We start from the raw sequence: 17,831 nt of genomic DNA on the forward strand, positions 1-17,831 counted from the left end.
AAATTTTTTAAAGAATTTCTTGATTCCAATTGATTTTTATAAAAATAAAAAAACTGACAATTGTCAGCTAACTTCAGCATTATAAAAATTTTCAGTTTCATTTATTCCGGATATCCCAATCAGTTTCCAAGTTATATTCCAATTTCCAGTTCATTTTCAACGTGCTTCAAGATATAAAGTTAAATTTAATAAAGGTTAAAATATAAATGTTTATTTACTTTTTAATTTCATATGATGTAGATCATAAAAATTTAATTTAAATTTATACTAAAGTAATTTAAATAAAAAATTAACATTTTGAATTTCGAAAAATACAGTTGATCAATGTTTCGCATATTAAAAAAATTTGAATCAAATAAACTTTACTCGTTTTGTAAGTAATTTAATACCAAATTTTACATTTTGAACATTCATTGTGATATTTATGTTTTAAACAATTTTTTTAGGTACCAGTCACGCAAGTAAAATGTTTCCCAACGAGAGTACTGTGAAACCAACTGATGAAAGTGTTCAAGAAAATAAAAAAAGACAGATAGAAGATAATGACAATAATGAAGATCCGAAAAAAATGAAAAAAACTGAACGGGTCAAAAAACGGAATTTTGCTTTATTACTAGGATACTTAGGTAAAGATTATTATGGCATGCAAAGAAATCCCAACATGAAAACAATAGAAGAAGATCTATTCACAGCATTGCTTAAAGCTGATTTGATTGATCAAGAGTCGTTTGAAACAATTCAATACACTCATTTTCAGAGAGCTGCGAGAACCGATAAGGGAGTATCTGCGACTCGACAAATTTGTTCTGTAAAATTACGTACGTAGAGAATTTTTATTTCTAAATTTTTACGTAAATAATTCTAATTAATGCTTTCTATAACTTATATTTGCAGCTGAACATTCTAAAATAGAAGATATAAATAAATATTTACCAAAGCAAATACGAGCTTTTGGTTTAAAAAGAGTTACAAAAGGATTTAATAGCAAAGGACAGTGTAATGCAAGGACTTATACTTATACTTTTCCAACTTTTGCATTTGCACCCGACGATCCTTCGATTGTCGCTATAACTCCAACTGATGAGGATATTCAGAAACGAATTGAAAAACTTTCAGTAATTGACGGAAAACCATTCACTGATTTTCGCATGACACCCGAGTTACTTGAAAAAGTAAATTCCGTTTTACAATTGTATTGCGGAACGCATAATTTTCATAATTTCACATCTAAAGTGTAAGTTGAATTTTTTTATACTTTTACTTTTAATAATAATTATTATTATTACTAGCAGCTTGCTGTAGTCACTATGCGGCTGCAGAGATTTACGGATTATAAATAAGAAAATTTTGGCTTAATGATTTTTTTATATTTAATTATTTATTATTCATTGATTGACTGTAGGACAAAATCCCCTAACAGCCAGAAAGAATACATAGTATAGTATAATATAATACAGAGACTGGTGTATTTAAACAGTACATATAAATTTTTAGTAAGAACAAAGTAATATAATTTATAGTATTTTTACAGAAATGATATAATAAAGTAGGAACATTATTATAAATTTAGTAGGAACAATATAAATTTTCTAAATAAAACAAAGTCTCTCTCACGTCCTCAGTAGGTTATAAGATTTTTATAGTTTAATTTTATTAGAGATTATCAAATTAAGTTTTACTTCAATATCACTAGGTTAATTAGCTAACTTAAGGTTAGCTATTTGTTTGTTGCTACGTGCTTGTTGCAATTTGCTACCTGCTGGTCGCGTTTTCCTACTTGCTTGTTGCGATTTGCTACTTGCTTGTTGTGATTTGCTACTTGTTTGTTGTAATTTCTTGTAATTTATCACAAGTTTGAGATCAAATACATTAGAAATATACTAAACTTTTAGTTTATATAGAAATCTGGAGACTTCATTTTGCTCTATTGCCAGCAAGTAATTATAGCACTTGGTTTTAAAGTCTTCTAGGGTCGCTGTAGTAGTTATTGACCATGGTAATGAATTCCAAAAGAATGATCCAAGGATTAGAAACGACTTTTGATAGATTGCCGTATGAGGAATTGGTGTGATCAGTGTGTCAGTTCTGCCAGTATCGCGATGCCTAGCAATATGATGGTTTAGTCTAATGTGCTTCCTTAACAAAGCATTCTTATTCAACATTAATATACCATAATAAGTGCACCCTAGCAGGTATAATCGGCAATTTGATAATGACAGCCAGCCCAATTGTAGCCGAAGACTATTTATATGATTATCAAGTCTTCTGCGTAACATAAATCTCGCACAATTGTTTAGTGCAACGGTTAATTTCTTTTTCAAGCCTTGATTCAGATTTGTGAGTGCTATCGTACAATAGTCAAATATTGGTAAAACCAAGCTAAATTATAATTACGCTATAGATAGTTTGGGTACTTTTTAAATAAATTTAATAAACAATTGTGACGGTATAAATTTATAGGACCAACAAACTATTCATTACTTCTTCAAAAACTTAACATAAAATTGACTATCACTGAAAAATATGTAAAACCGTGAAAAGTCACAAATTCTTATCAAAACTTTTCTGATGATACTAAATTAAACTTAAATTTACGATAAAGATATAAGGTAAAAGACTTAGTTATTGACACTTCCATTTTATTCTAATTAAAAAAATTATATGTTCTCAAAAAATCAATTTTCTTAAAATTTATAATTCAAAAATTATATTAATTAATTAAATAGAGTTGATTTTTTTTTTTAATTAAAATAAAATTACAATAACTAGGCCAGTGTCAATAACTGGGTCTTTTACCTTAGATGATTAATATTTGTTTTTTAAATGATTTATAGAAAATTCAATTGTATTTTTTAAGAGACCGTTTGATCCAAGGGCTATGAGATATATTATTAAATGTCATTGTTTAGAAACTCATGTAACAAACAACATTGAGTTTGCAACAATTTTAATAAAAGGACAAAGTTTTATGCTTCATCAGATCAGGAAAATGATGGCACTAGCAATTGGTGTAGTAAGAAATCTTATTTCAGAAGAAACTTTGGAAGAATGTTATAAGCCTGAAAAACGTGAAGTTCCTACTGCTCCAAGTTTAGGATTAGTTCTTAATCATGTAAGTTGAGATTTTTATAATTTATGTTTGCTAAAAAGTATTCTAAGTTTTCAATAATTTTTTTTCTCAATTAATATTAGGGGTTGCCTTTTCTGAGACCGAATCCAATCTTTACTTTGATTTTTTCTTTCTTATAGATTTTTAGTTCAAACGTTTTCATTTATTTAACTCAATATATTTGTCTGTAGGTTCATTATGACACTTACAATAGAAGATATGGATCAGATGGACTGCACGAAAAATTAGAGTGGGATGAATGTGATAGTCAAATTCAGAAATTTCACAAAGATTTTATTTTGCGACATATTGAAGAAACTGAAATCGAAAATCAATCGTATCCTTTTAATATTTAAAATAATATTAACATTTTATATGATATTTCATAACAACGACCTCAGTGAAAAGAAGAAATTGATAATTGATCCATTTATGTAGTAAAATTTCTTTAAAGTTACATAGTTATGTCTCAATTTTTTATAAGCCACGTAAAAGACTAATAAGGTCATAACTCATAAGTCATGAATAACTCATAAATATTCTGTTTAAATCATGTTAAAAGTATCGTTGTCATGTGGACGTGAATTATATTTTATAAGAAAATTTTATTCAAGAGTACTTTTGGCAAGATATTTTGTCCTGAACTTGTAATCGAACATTTTTTTTTTTATTTTAAACAAATTGAAAGATCTTAACTAATTCATCCTTAACATGAAATAATAGAATGTTACTTTGGCTCGGAGAGATAGCTCGCAGTAAAATTGGTCAAAAAATGGATCTCAATCGTGATGAAGAAGAAAATGAAGAAGATGAAAAGGAAGAAGCGAAGGTGGAAGCGACTTCATAATATATTTTTGTTACTTTTTTAGTTTTACAACTAATAAGAATAAATATTGGTCATAAACTTAGACACAATTAATTATTGTATAATTAATTAAATAATAGTCTCCTTTTATCAAAGGGTATAATAATACAAAAATTGAGCATTTTTTTCAAAAACTTGAGTATATATTTTTATTGTGAATAGTCTATGAATTTTTTACTAACACAAAAGATTTATAAACACATATTATCGATAATGAATGATTTATTCTTCAATATACACTCTATAATACATAAGTCAAAGGAATGATTAAAAGGTGGAAGCTCAAATAAAATATCTTTATGAAAATAACTGCTTATTACTTTTTGGTACTGGATTTTTTTGTAAATTAATCGACATATAACTAATAAATCTACAAGTCATAACAAAAAATATTAATACATAAACATATGTAGTTCGTCTTATAAATAATAATAATTATTGTGAATTAATTTTCGACATAAGTCTAGACAAAATTATATTTCATTATCTTTAACATTAAATATTATATATTTTTACATAGAATAAAACTCTTTTATAGGTATCAGAAAAATACTGTTAATAGAGAACATTTTCAATAGAATTTATCTTATACTTTTTCATTTTTTTCTAGTCTACATTTAAATATTAATAAGTTTTAGTATATATATCGTTCACTATTTTCGTCACTAATGTTCATTCATTCGGGTATTAATTAATAATTCAAATTCAATCATCATACAGTCAATTAAAAAAATGAATTAAAGCTCTGGGTTCTTATTTTAATTAAGTGATACACTATATGTATTTGTTGATCAATTCGTTCATTTGAAAAATAAATAAGTAAGTATATTGATGTTTGGAATAATAAAATGATACATTGCGAGATAATTTCAACAGAAGTAAATTTTTTTTCTAAGTCAATGATTATTAATAAATAATATTTTTATTATTTATAATCATATTTTATATTATGGAAATAGCAATGAAACGATAAATCCTTAATATCGTAAAGTCTCAGTAAGTTGTATGAAAATAGAGGTTCATACTATTTTATTGATGAGTCACAAAAATTATTGAAATTAAGTAAATATTTTAACTGTATAATAACTGATTTTTAAATAAAAAAATTCTATACATCATTAGATAACTTAGATATTAAATAAAATAATTAACAAATCTTTGATTATGGCAAATAAAATATTCTAAATAACAAATTAAATTTAAAAAAATCTAAATTCAGAATTATTTTGTTTTTGTAATCCTTGACGTTCTTTAACATCAATTATACTGAGATTGATAGCAGCAACATATCCGTGAAGTATTGAGATGCATGATTTTACTATTGCTACTGGTGCTGATATGAACAACATTATTTTGAATAAACTCAATCCGAGTACTGCAAAAAAAAAAAAAAAAAAAAAAAAATAAGTAAGTCAATAATTCTAAACATTTTAACCCTTAATGAATAGTCTCTCTGAGCATCGATACTCTTGAATCAAATAGTGATATTCAGAATCCGTACACAAAAAAAAAAAAAATTTCTTGCCTGGAGAACAAAATTCTTGGCTCAAGAAAATTTTCAGGTGCCTCAAAGAAAACCGAAGTTGTGTTGGCCGAAGTAAAAATTTTTTTGAAATTCCATTCTTGGTGGAAGTAATTTTTTCTTAATTCAAATTATCATAAATACTTGATATAATAAATTTTTATATTTGATCAAGATTTTTAGATACTTTAAGGAAGCAGCGCTACCCACTTCAGCTGAGAAAAAAATTTTCTCACCTTGAGAAAATTTTTCTCTTGAACATTTGATACCCATTTTATTTTATTTTAGCGTATAATTATACATATTGAATGAAAAAAATGATTCAATATCATTTGATCTTCCCATTTGACAAATTAATCAATAAAAATATTAATGAAAATTAATTTCTATCGAGATATTTAATTTTTCGGAGCAAGGGAGAAATTTTCTCAAGACAAGAAAATTTACTTCCATCACGAACAAATTTTTTTGGAGCAAGAGGCAGAATTTTCTCAAAACAAGAAGATATTCTTGGCTAAAATAAATGTTCTTGGATCAAGATATGTAATTCTTAAAGCAAGATAATTAATTTTGTTGGAATAAGTGAAATTTCTTGTGTCAAAAAAATTTTTTTCTCTCAAGAAAATAATTAGGAAGAAAATATTTTTTTGTTTCAAAGAAACCTTTTTTTTATCTATTCCATCAGAATACTTAATCATCAATATTCTATAATTTTTTAATGATCTTTATAAATTATAATTTATCGGGACTTCAATATTTGAAAATAGTAATTAAAAAATAAATTTGAATGATCGATAAATTAAGTCGAAACTTTAAAAGATGCAGAATTACGTTAACCTTAGAGAGACCATTAATGTAAACTATGGAAGCAAGAGACCACAGGAAATTTATTTGACTAACTTTTAAAAAAATATTAAATAGGCTTACTCATGGGTCCTTCGGTGAAATGCAAAACATATAATGTTGCGTAGAATGCTTCATTTCCAGCACACATGAAAAACAAAACTAGACGATTTGTATAATAAATATTCATAATTGGATTCTCTGACATGTCAATGAATTTATGGCTCGCTTTTCCTTGTAAAATTGACCTGTGAAAAAATATAAATTATTGGGATAAATGATTATAAAACAATAAAAAATTAATCTAAAGTTTTATCTCTATCACAGAGTTAAATGAAAAAAAATTTTTTTTCATTTTTGCATGATGCTAAAAAAAATGTGTAGGCTCAAATCATTTTTCCCGAGGAATGATCGTATATTGATTAAAAAGAAAATAATTCTTTAGATTGCGATAATGAATTATTTGTGGACTAATGATCATACATAAAATTGAATTTTTATAGATCATTAATTTCTGACTAAATGTATGTTTATTTATATTTTAAACGCTTTAAATCAATCCAGCCTAAATCGGACATTGCGATTCAATTGTATTTATCGTGAAAGACGTTTGATAGTACTTTTATTCTATACATATACGTATAAGTTAGTATTTTTTTTATGTGTTTTTATCAGTTACTTATCGAAAAAAAAAAATGAACACATTACATAATTATAGGATTTCTATTATCATTATTATATTTACTTATGTTATATTACTTAACTTTGTTTAAATTACTCTAATTATAATTTTAATTATCATTATTACCCTAATAATTATATTATTTTCAATAGAATTAAGTTATATATTATTATTTTTTTAATAATAACTATTATAAAACATTGTAATTGTTTATGGATTTCTATATCTAATATAAAACACTGTAATATGGTCACAGGGAGCAAAAGCTCTATAAGTAATTTAAATGAATAATAGTCCGGTCAATCTAGACATAGAAATGAGAGCGAAGGTACATAAATTCCCATCAAGCTGAAAATCAGTAAGGTTGTTAAAAATATGATTAAAAATAAAATTTGAAAGTTCCCCCCCATCTTTCCCCTGTATGGAAAAAATTTTATTCAAGGTCAAAGGTAAAAAAAAAATGAGTTTTTCACGATTTTCAGCGAAACGGTAAGTTATATCATAAAAATATCTCAGACAAAAATTGTAGATCATGAAATAATCTACAAAAAATGTATCAATACTTTTTTTCCTACGAGCCACCGTTTTTGAGATATAATGTATTTAAAAAGTTCTTCAAATTGTTATCGTAATAATATAAATAAATAAATAAATAATTTCAGAAATTTCTTTCTTCAATAATATGTAGCAATTATACGAAGATTGATTTATATCATCTTAAAACTTAGTTTAAGATCTTCTAAAAATATAATAGTCGATAGTTGTAAAATATTTTCGATTAAAATTAGTTTTCATACAAATTTGTTTATTTTTATGCTACAACAGTCTCATATAAAATGCATAATAAAGAAAACTTTCTACCGAAACTATTTTAACAGATAAGATATTTAAATATATGCCCGATGATAACTAACTGATAAGAAGAATATAAATAAGTAAAAAAAAAATTTTTAAAAACAATATATAAAATAGTTTTAAAAGTGAATTGACCTTTGATAATTCATTCAACCGTTTTTGCATTTGGGATATACTAAGTTCTTACAATCTGGAATAAAATAAATTCACTTACGTATGCAAATATATCCAATGACAAGCTATATCAATAGCCATACTTAATTGGAACCAGAAAGCATAAGCGGGATAAAACATAGAAAGATTGACCAGAAGACACATTGTTCCTACTCGATCAGTCAGTTGATCAAGCATGCCACCAAATTTAGTGCTTTGATTAAAATATCTGGCTGCATGACCATCGACGGCATCCAATAGTGCGCTAATTACATAGCACCAAATAGCAATAACATAATTTGTTGGCATAAAAAAATGATATAACAGCAAGTATTACTCTTGCAAAACCTAAAATCAAATTGATTATAATTCAATAACGATAAATGTTCATTAAATACTAGAATAATAATTCACGGCTTATTAAATAAATGAAAACCACCAAGTGCTCAAAGAATATACTACCAATAAGTTTTCATTTAACAATTGATATAAAATTTATTTAAATAACAAAATCGTTGAATTTAAGTACTTACCAATTAAATTAGGAACGAATAAAAATATATTCTCTGATTCTGCCATTGTATTTTATTTTATTGACCACCACAGAAGACAATTTTTCTACGGAATATCAATGCGCAAATTAGATCGGAAATAAGTTAGTCAATAAATAAATACTAAAGACTATTTTACTTTGAATATAAGGTATATATTTAGAATATCAGGATAAATTTGATTCAAAATAATACTCACCAATTAATTTGAATGAATCAATGCAAGCTTAAAACTACACTGATGAACTTTAAGCCCGGTACAACATTTTGAGAATACAATTATCAGATAACTAATAATAAACATAATATTATTTAATCAATCAAGTTTATTTTTTTGTTAGTTTTGCTGTCCGCTAGGTGTCAGTAACGCCAGTTTATAAACAAAAACAATCCAATTCGAGGTTACATCAAATTAGATGTTACACGTGTAGTTGTTTTTGTTAATGACATTAAATTTAGCTGTCATTTCACAATTTTTTAAATTTTCTTTAACAAATAAATTATAGCAAAAAAAAAAATTATTAAAAAATGGACTTGTAGAAATTTTAATAAATTAAAAATGCAATTTTTTTTAAACAATTTTTTTGTTATAAAGAAAATAAAAAAATTGTCAAGTGACAGCTAACTTTAATTTCATTTATTGTTATTGTTGATCAGAAAAAATTTTTTAGAAACCGTACAACGTGTATATCTGTTGCATTTATTAAATTCTAATGGAAGATTTGAATGAAGTTAATCCAAACAGTCATCTTGTAAAAATGGTAAAAATAATTGATAAATTTTTAAAGATATATGGTATGTATAGTATGATACCATAACTCCGACGAATAGAAATTAATTATTCATCCGATGATTTGAAAATATATAAAAAGAACATTTATTCAATTTTTCAATAGGTATATTTTATTTGTCCGAAATATTGAATTGCTATAGCAACAGCCTTTTAGTTTTAGTAATCTTAAACTAGCTAAAAAGTGAAGTACTATCAGAAAATTAAATAACATTTTTAATAATTTTCAGGGAACCATGCAATAGTGTAGATCTCGAGTGCTTATCGAATGATAAAGATTCTTGGTGAGATAATTACGATTAATAGGGAAGTAAAAATACAGGTAAACAGTATTAAGCAAGTGATGGAAGAAGTTGGGGATGATAAATTCAGGAAATTACAATACTATTGAGCGCAAGCGAAATTTGGCTCTGGATGTGCTGATGCCCACTTATTTCTAAATCTTAAATGTATTGAAAATTGTAATACAACACAAACAATTTTTAAGAATGCCCAAGAAAATGAAATCTTTCAACGATATTTATTGTGGAAGCAGAAATATGCAAAAGTCATATTTCTTTCGCTGGACGAAAATAAGTTGGATCTTTTCAATGGTTGCTCGACGAAAACGCAAATTTAATTGCATGCTCGGGATTTGTGACTGTAGTTCAGGAGTAATGATGTTCGTGAGAACGTGATCATCATGATTCAATTTTTTTCATTATTTGGTCTCGTTCATGAAACAGTCCATTTACTCGACTATTAAGCCGGGCTATGTCTATCTTAGGAAATCTTAGTAAAATTTCTTCAATTTCTATGAAATCTCTCGTATCATTTATAATATAAAGCAATTACACATATTTTAATAAATTATTATACGTATTAGGAAAAGAACTTAATTTAAAAAAATAACGAGATTTTAATTTATATAGTTTTAGGCATTTAAATAAAAATTACTAGAATAAATACCAATATTTTTTTTAATCTAAATTCTCAATAATTTCAGAGTTGAAAATAAGTAAAACTATCCCCATATTCAATGAATATTTTTGTAACTACAAATACTTCGTACTGAATAAAAATACTAATTTTTTTTTTGTATTTTATTTCATTCAATTTTATTATGCAAAATGAGATTATAAGGCGTACATTTTTGGATTTTCCAAAATTTTTTAAACATTATAACGGCTTGATATTTTATTGTATTTCATATCTTTTTGTATTTGGAAGGTAGAAGTAAGGAGAACCGTTTTGTATTAGGGATTAGTTGAAAAAGTGTCCACTTGTAAAATATTTTTGTTGAAAATGAAAGTTATTGAAACGAGTCTTATTTTTTTTGTAAAGTGCAAATTTTATTGAGATTAGTGGACTTGGCGCAATTTTTGCAATTTTTTACAGTAAAACTGTTTTTGTTCGGGTTTTAATTTATCACAATCTAATTTTATAAAACTAAAATTTTAAAAATGATTAAAATCAAAGTATTTAACAGTAAATATAGTGTATTTTTGTTTGGTAATCATTAATTTCACATGATTCACATGATTGCACATAAATGTTCATTTTGGCGGTAATCAGGTTGTGTTGAAACTCACTCTATTGATAAGAAAACAAACTAAATCAAGTGCTCTCAAAAAAAAGAAAAGGCTTACGCTGAAGTATGGTTGGTAGCTTTGAATTTTTCATATACGACTAACTTCAAGTAAGAAGATAAGAGGTTCTTAAATTTTTATCGTTATTTATTTATTACATCGTGTATTATTGTATTGAGATTAACAATTGTTCAACATTTTCATTTATCTATAAGTAAATTTTGAATGATATTAATTATATATTACAATTATAGTATCAACAATACATGTTAGAATTTTATTCATTAAAAAAAAATTGAAATATATTTTATTATAAAGATGTCTAATTTAGTATCTCGTGCGTTCAATTATTTTTGTGGAGTTAGACCGGTAAGTTAAATAATTCATTATTAATCAATTATCGACAGCTTAATTAAATTTTATAAATTTTTACAGAATAATTCATCGCTGCTCTTATCAGTAACAAATAAATCGATCATATTAAACCAAATAAAGTGTCGTCATACGAAGCATTGGAATCCAAAATTTAAACAATTTAGGAAAGAAAAAGTTATTAAAGTTAAATTACCTGACTTCAATGAATATGATGATAATATATCACAGGAGAAAATGAAAGCCAGGTTCAAAGAACAAGGTTTGATGCCTTCAAGACCTTGGATTGAAAAGCCAATCTTTATAGGTTGTACCGGTTCTATTTTTGAGCCATACGTTCCACCAGAAGGTGATGGTAAATTTTCCATTGTAACAACTACGGTAAGAGCTCGGAATTTATGAAACTATTTTTTTTAAATTGAAATTTTATTTTATTTTTTTTAATTGAAAGTTTTAAAAAATTTTCATTTATAGTCATTTATTTGTTCTAGAAAATACAAAAAATTATCAAATTTTAACTATAGCGTCATAAAATTTTAGATTATTAAAAGATTTATTCATTTATAATTGATAATTTAGATTAAATTTTATAATAAATCATTTAATGTGGATTTACAGGGTGTCAAACAAAAAGCTGACTTCATGAAAAAAAAGGTACATCTTATTTAGCAGTCAGGAAAATTCGAACGTTTGACGAAGAATTTTCAATTGGAGAATTTGAAGATGAAGCTCAACAAATTTATTTAAAAGCACATGAAGTTATGGCAAAGTAAGTCAATGGCAATGGGAAATATATTGATAAATAATGAGTGTGAATTTAGCAGACATCTTATAATTTTTTAATAATTTATTAACAATTTATTTGTTACAGAAGAAATTGTATAAAAAAATGCATATGAAAATTTTTACAAGTTTTTTCTATGCAATTTTTTTAGATTTTTTTACACCCATTAAGTTAAAATTAATCTAAAAATTCTCAAAAATTAGTTGTTTGTTGAATTCACCCTCATGATAAATAATAGCAACCATTATTTTTTTATTAATTAAAGGCGTAATTGGTTATATAATAATAATAATAATAATAATAATAATAATAATATTAGTAATAACAATAATCATTAATTGATTTAATATTGATTTATAAATGATTTGCTATTTTAATACATATTGATGCATCATAATTTTGTTAGTGTAAAATAAATCACACGACTAATTTATTTTTAAAAAAATTTATATTTTCCAGGAAAGATAAAGAGGAACTGCGCTTGTATGTCACTGAGAAAGCTTATCCGGTTAGTATATAAATATTTCTAAACTATTATTTAGTTTATTATGAAATTGTATTAGTTAATTTAAAGGACTTTAAGATTGAACTCTTAATTTTACTCTTTATTAGAAAATTTTTATTTATTTGTAGGAAGTTCAACACAATACTCTTGATAAGACCATACATTGGATCTTCAATGAATCATTGGAACCTCCCCGTGTTGTGCATGTTCGTTGTACTAACGTAATAAGTAAAGAAAATGTCTTTGCTCAAGTTACTGTCCGTTTTCACAATCAGCAGGTTTGATAAATAGTTTTTCTTAGGTTTTTAAAATAAGAAACATTGTTATTTTATATTTTTCTTTTTCCAGACTTTAGCAGTTTACGATCGTTTCGGTCGTCTTATTCACGGAAGTGAAATAGTAAAAAAAGATGTTCTCGAGTACGTCGTTTTTGAAAAGCATATAGCAAACCAATACGGCACTTGGAGAGTTCATGCTAAAATAATCCCACCGTGGATGCCGGAAAGAGAACATGCCAACAGAACTTATATCCTACAACCGGAAAGTCCAGATGATGAAGATAATGCTGATGACAAGGACTCTAGTTTCGAAGCATTACAAACTGCTCCCATAACGAAAAATGATCCACAGCCACAAGTTAATACTTAAAAATATTTTAAATAAAAAAATAAGTATTAGTTATTTTGTATATTTTTAAGTTTACGATAAATTCATGTATTTTCTACCCAACATTATTATTGTAAATTAAAAGAAACCCATCTGAAAATACACTGATCATAAAATTAGAAAAAAATAGTTTAACTTATCGAAGGTTTTGAATTTGAATGGTGACAGTCAATTCATCAATATTTTTCTCAATGCACCTTATCCTTTTCGGTTAATATTTTATGAAAATTAAATAACAGATATTTAATAATTTTTTTAGGAAAGAAATTAGTGCAAAAAAATTAAAAATGCAACTTTTTAAAAATAATGTTATGGGAAAATTTTTTTAGTTGAATAAAATTAAAAAATTGTGAAGTGATTGCTAACTTTAATGTCATTAATTTTTTTGTTTATAAAATTAAAGGTTAAATAATTTGTCGTAAACAAATAGATTTTTCAAATGAACATATTTATCTTTTTTCTTTTCCAACGTTCTTTGTATTAACCATATCATACTTTTAAATTGAAAATTATTTTATTAATTTGAAATATCTTTTAGTTAAAAATCTAATTTCTAATTAATTCAATAGACTCTCAGGATTTTTATGAAATTATTTTCATCAGAAATTTTTTGACTTTTTTTTCAAATTAAAATTAAAAAATAATTATTAAATTTTCGCATAAAAAATAATTTCAACGGCTTGATCACATATTTTTTTTAGTAACAGAAACTAACACGTGAGCGCTAATATTTGTATTCAACTACGCCGATTACGTTTTACACTCTGCAGTTGTAATCTCTACAATTTAACTACGGCGTTCTTCAAGTTTTTTTTATTGAAAGTAATACGTAGTATTTGATAATAAAAATTAATTATAAACTTTTATACTTATTTTTAATCAGGTACTACATAATTACGTATTCATCCTAGTACGAAAAGTATTTTTTCTCTAGTTTCCAATAATTTTTTTTCCTAACCTCACTATTGTGTTGGTAAAAAGGAATCTAAATGATAAAAAAAATAGACATTTTATAAAAAATTATTAACAGAGAAAGTAAAAATGATTTCAAGATTCATTTTTACTGCTTTTAGAAGTAAGAATTTTTTTTTATTAAAATTTTCTTTTCATTAAGTAAAAACAATTTGAATAATTATAACTTTGATTTCAGGCAAGTTAACACAGGGTAGTGGCCATAATTTAATAAATTTACCCAAGTCATTTGTAAATGACATAAAATGTCTTCAACCTCACTCTCTGATCAATCATTCTGCAATCCAGCATCCACGTTTCAACTCGACACTTATTTCGTCGATGCATTTTCCCATAAAAACTAACAGCAGTTGGTCTAAGTAATTCATTTATTATTTTTTTGATAAATATTTACCTTAAAAATATAAAAATTATTAATCTTAATGATTATTTTCTAGGTCGACTACTACTCTTCCCATTTTTAATTCTGTAAATACAAGTCTAAAATTGCAGTCACCAGCCCGAGGTATTATTAGATACAATAGAAGTCGTGGAAAACGCGGAAAAGTGAGAACAGTGTTGAAACGTTTTTTCCGATTAAACTGGTAAGCAGCATAACTTCCTCATGATTTGTTTCTTTAATATTATTGTTAACTTACATTATAATTTTTAGGGGTATATGGATCAGAACCAGATCTGCAAGGCATAGAAAAATATGGACAAAGAAGCAGGCGAGAATCAGACGTTTACGTCAGCATGTATTTACAAACGCTTCTCAGTCATGGATGCTGGATAAAATGGTATCACCATATTTTAGAAAACCAAAGTATTGGGTAGATGATCCTTACAATCCTTATCATTCACGAGAAAATTTTTGGACTACCAGAAGAAAACCACTGCCTTAATTTGAATAATTTGTAATTAGAATTTTTATTCAAATTTTTTATGGCATAATGGGATGGATTGTTTTGATTAAATACTATCACTAGTTTAAAACGCTTATTTAAATTTACTATTGTATATCTAAGCATTTACTTGAGGAGTATAAAATAATTGATTGATAAATTTCTATTAAGGTAAGAAATAGGCCAAATAATTTTAAATACATCATGAAATTAAATATTTCACATAGTTATAAATAAACGTAAATACATAATACAAAATCCCAAGGTTAAAATTAAGATTTAAATTCATGATCTATAGTATTAAGAGAATAAGAAAAATTTTGTGTCTAGGATAGTCATATGATAAAATCAGTTTTTTTTTTTTTTTTTAGTGTCATTGTAAAGGTCTTGACTAGATTTTAGGCCTTTTCAAGGTTTCATATTCTCACCGATAGTCAATTTATCATGATAAAAATTTAGGCTCCATTCAAAAATGCTCTATCTCGAGATACATAACTAAGAAATTACCTTGCATCTTGTAAACTATTGACATTTTTAAAGATATAAGCTCACCCTGACATTACACTCATCGAGACCTTTCATTTGAGTACCTACATCAATTTTTCATATATTTTATATATTTATATATGAGGAGCTGATTTTCAAATGGGTATCTTTTCATATTTTAAAAGAGCAGTTTTTTTAACTTTTAAATATTAATTACTTGGAAAATTATAAAGATTTCTAAGTGAGAATTGAATTGTAGCTTCATAACCGATAGCACTTCTTAGATAAATTAAAAAAGTTCAATAAAAATATTTATAATGAGAGATAACCAGTTTTTTGTATCGATTAATCAAAAAATGAAAAGATACCCCTTTAAAACTCAACTCCTCATATATAAATATATGAAGAATATATTAAAATGCATATGGGTACTCAAATGAAAGCTCTTGATAAGTGCAATATCGGGATGAGTTTATATCTTCAATAACTTCAATATTTAAGAAAGTACAGTGCAATTTAACAAATCATTGTTTAACAAAGTTAAATTTTACTTATTTATAGTTCACAAGTCACGGCAGTCACATAGTGACTGCAAGGTTCCTTGTTGTAACTAATTTCGTTTAGATTTAAAATTCACCCTTCGATCATTTCACCTCCTGGAAATAAATCCTTAAAATTTATCCTAAAACGGAATGGAGAAAGTCTAAGAAAATAAATAAAGTAACACAGGAATAAATGAGATTACTTAAAAAATATGATCAGCAGGTGCAATTAATGAAATTAATTAACTATATGATATTCAACTTCATGATTAAAATTACAGAATAATTTTTAAGTATCATAGTATTACAGATCAAGAATAACACGGATTAAATAATTCTCAATAATACTAACCCATGACGTACCATGTAAAAAATTTGGGGAACTCTTTCGGTGATTCCGCCGAAAATTCTGATGAATTCACATTTTCACACAAATACGAATTCTAAAGAGATTCCAGATGAAATCTTAGAAAATTAGTTTTATCTAGTAACTCTAGTAACAATTGTTAAAAATTGAATAGAAATGTTACGTTACTAGTGCTAAAAGGGTGTATCTCAAAATATACGCCCATTTGGCTTTGCAGAAACAAAAGGGCGTGTAAAAAATTTTTTATTCTTAAATTAACTTGAAAACGTATAAAAGGATGAATCTGGTTGAAAAACGCAAAGGAAATTTTTTTTCCTCCTACGTACTTTTAGATTAAAGAAAAAAAAGTTTTAAAGCCAAAAGAGCGTATATAAAAAAACAGTTGAAATAGCTTCTAAGGACCTCAAAACGTTGAGGTCTAATAAAAAAATTGATTTTTGGAAATTAAACTAAAATACTATTACAGTTTAATTTTGGAAATTTTTAATTTTTTTTAACGAGTTAAAATTTGTATTTAAAAGTTTTTCAATTAACTTCCACAAAATCCGAAAAATTAAAAATTTTTTTAATTTGACATTTGTTAATGCCTTCAATCTAACTTCCAAAAATCAAGTTTTTGTCAAATTTCGATGTTTTGTTGTTGTTGAAGTTCTTAGAGGCTATTTTGACAGTTTATTCATGTACATAAGCCCTTTTGGCCTTTTTAAAGCCAACAGAGCTTATGTCAAATAAAATTTTTTTTTTACGCCCTTTTGGTTTTGCGAATTCAAAAGGGCTTATATTTTGAGATTAATATAAGGACCGGAGTTAGATAAAAAAAAAAAAGAATTGCTTTCCCCGTAAGAAACGACTCGAGATTCTTTGTTTGATGATTCAATTTAAGTTGTGCATGACAACTAATAGTTACATGAACTTTATCTTTCAAATGAAAATTTTTGAATTTAATGCCATTCATTCAAAAGTTATTGCGGTTCGAATATTCAAAAAATAGTGTTTTATTAAAGTTCTATCAAACTTATGAGCTCGGAAAGCTCAAAATGACACGGACATTATATTTTGGAGCTCAAAAACGTGATAAGTGCAATTTTGAGTATAGAATTGGCGGGAAGTTGTAGGGATGGCCGTTAAGGGGCAACCGTTTTCCTAATTTTTTTTTTTTAGTTTCTACTGTAAAAAATTTTCATCTGTGACGAAAAAATATTAACAGTCTGCTGTCAGGCTGATGAACTATTAAAAGTCTGCTCTGCGCCTAAGAAAACAACATATTAAAAGTCTACTGTGAGACTAAGAATAAATACATTAACAGTCTGCTGTG

The 17,831-nt window shown here is 25.9% G+C and overlaps 4 protein-coding genes across 5 annotated transcripts; 3 read left to right on the plus strand and 1 right to left on the minus strand.

Moving 5' to 3' along the window:
* The first annotated feature begins 158 nt into the window (after positions 1-158).
* On the plus strand, positions 159-4,270 carry Pus1 (Pseudouridine synthase 1). 2 transcript variants are annotated; one of them, XM_074258407.1, is made up of 7 exons: positions 176-194; positions 318-373; positions 447-818; positions 895-1,234; positions 2,857-3,112; positions 3,301-3,446; positions 3,833-4,270. In XM_074258407.1, the coding sequence occupies exons 2-7, from the start codon at positions 325-327 to the stop codon at positions 3,954-3,956; spliced, it is 1,287 nt and encodes a 428-aa protein (XP_074114508.1). In that variant the 5' UTR covers positions 176-194; positions 318-324; the 3' UTR covers positions 3,957-4,270. The 2 variants fall into 2 exon arrangements, with proteins under 2 accessions (XP_074114507.1, XP_074114508.1); XM_074258406.1 differs by having other exon boundaries at positions 159-373; positions 3,833-4,269.
* Positions 4,271-4,948: 678 nt separating this feature from the next.
* On the minus strand, positions 4,949-8,904 carry Pis (phosphatidylinositol synthase). Its single transcript, XM_074258409.1, is given in 6 exon segments — positions 4,949-5,349; positions 6,424-6,587; positions 8,091-8,342; positions 8,344-8,377; positions 8,563-8,647; positions 8,780-8,904. Coding segments are annotated over 5 exon segments (672 nt in total). The 5' UTR covers positions 8,609-8,647; positions 8,780-8,904; the 3' UTR covers positions 4,949-5,173.
* Positions 8,905-11,037: 2,133 nt separating this feature from the next.
* Positions 11,038-13,628, plus strand: Mrpl45 (mitochondrial ribosomal protein L45). The gene is given in 7 exon segments (XM_074258408.1): positions 11,038-11,307; positions 11,374-11,691; positions 11,929-11,950; positions 11,953-12,079; positions 12,554-12,602; positions 12,728-12,877; positions 12,948-13,628. Coding segments are annotated over 7 exon segments (1,017 nt in total). The 5' UTR covers positions 11,038-11,256; the 3' UTR covers positions 13,248-13,628.
* A 403-nt stretch (positions 13,629-14,031) lies between these two features.
* Mrpl35 (mitochondrial ribosomal protein L35) lies at positions 14,032-15,212 on the plus strand. The gene is made up of 4 exons (XM_074258411.1): positions 14,032-14,340; positions 14,416-14,596; positions 14,675-14,821; positions 14,890-15,212. The coding sequence occupies exons 1-4, from the start codon at positions 14,307-14,309 to the stop codon at positions 15,119-15,121; spliced, it is 594 nt and encodes a 197-aa protein (XP_074114512.1). The 5' UTR covers positions 14,032-14,306; the 3' UTR covers positions 15,122-15,212.
* The last annotated feature ends 2,619 nt before the right edge of the window (positions 15,213-17,831 follow it).

This window comes from Cotesia typhae, unplaced genomic scaffold (genome assembly GCF_013202065.1).
Source record: "Cotesia typhae breed Kobodo isofemale line unplaced genomic scaffold, CoteBio_Ctyphae scaffold_91, whole genome shotgun sequence".
In the NCBI taxonomy this organism is placed as follows: Eukaryota; Metazoa; Arthropoda; class Insecta; order Hymenoptera; family Braconidae; genus Cotesia; species Cotesia typhae.

Bases quoted from the DNA above. Each gene is read 5' to 3' on its own strand.
- Pus1 (XM_074258406.1), top strand. From the start codon at position 325: ATGTTTCGCATATTAAAAAAATTTGAATCAAATAAACTTTACTCGTTT. The intron at 819-894 runs GTACGTAGAGAA...TTATATTTGCAG, and splicing joins AATTTGTTCTGTAAAATTAC to CTGAACATTCTAAAATAGAA. The intron at 3,447-3,832 runs GTATCCTTTTAA...ATGAAATAATAG, and splicing joins ACTGAAATCGAAAATCAATC to AATGTTACTTTGGCTCGGAG.
- Mrpl35 (XM_074258411.1), top strand. From the start codon at position 14,307: ATGATTTCAAGATTCATTTTTACTGCTTTTAGAA. The intron at 14,341-14,415 runs GTAAGAATTTTT...CTTTGATTTCAG, and splicing joins CATTTTTACTGCTTTTAGAA to GCAAGTTAACACAGGGTAGT. The intron at 14,822-14,889 runs GTAAGCAGCATA...TATAATTTTTAG, and splicing joins CGTTTTTTCCGATTAAACTG to GGGTATATGGATCAGAACCA.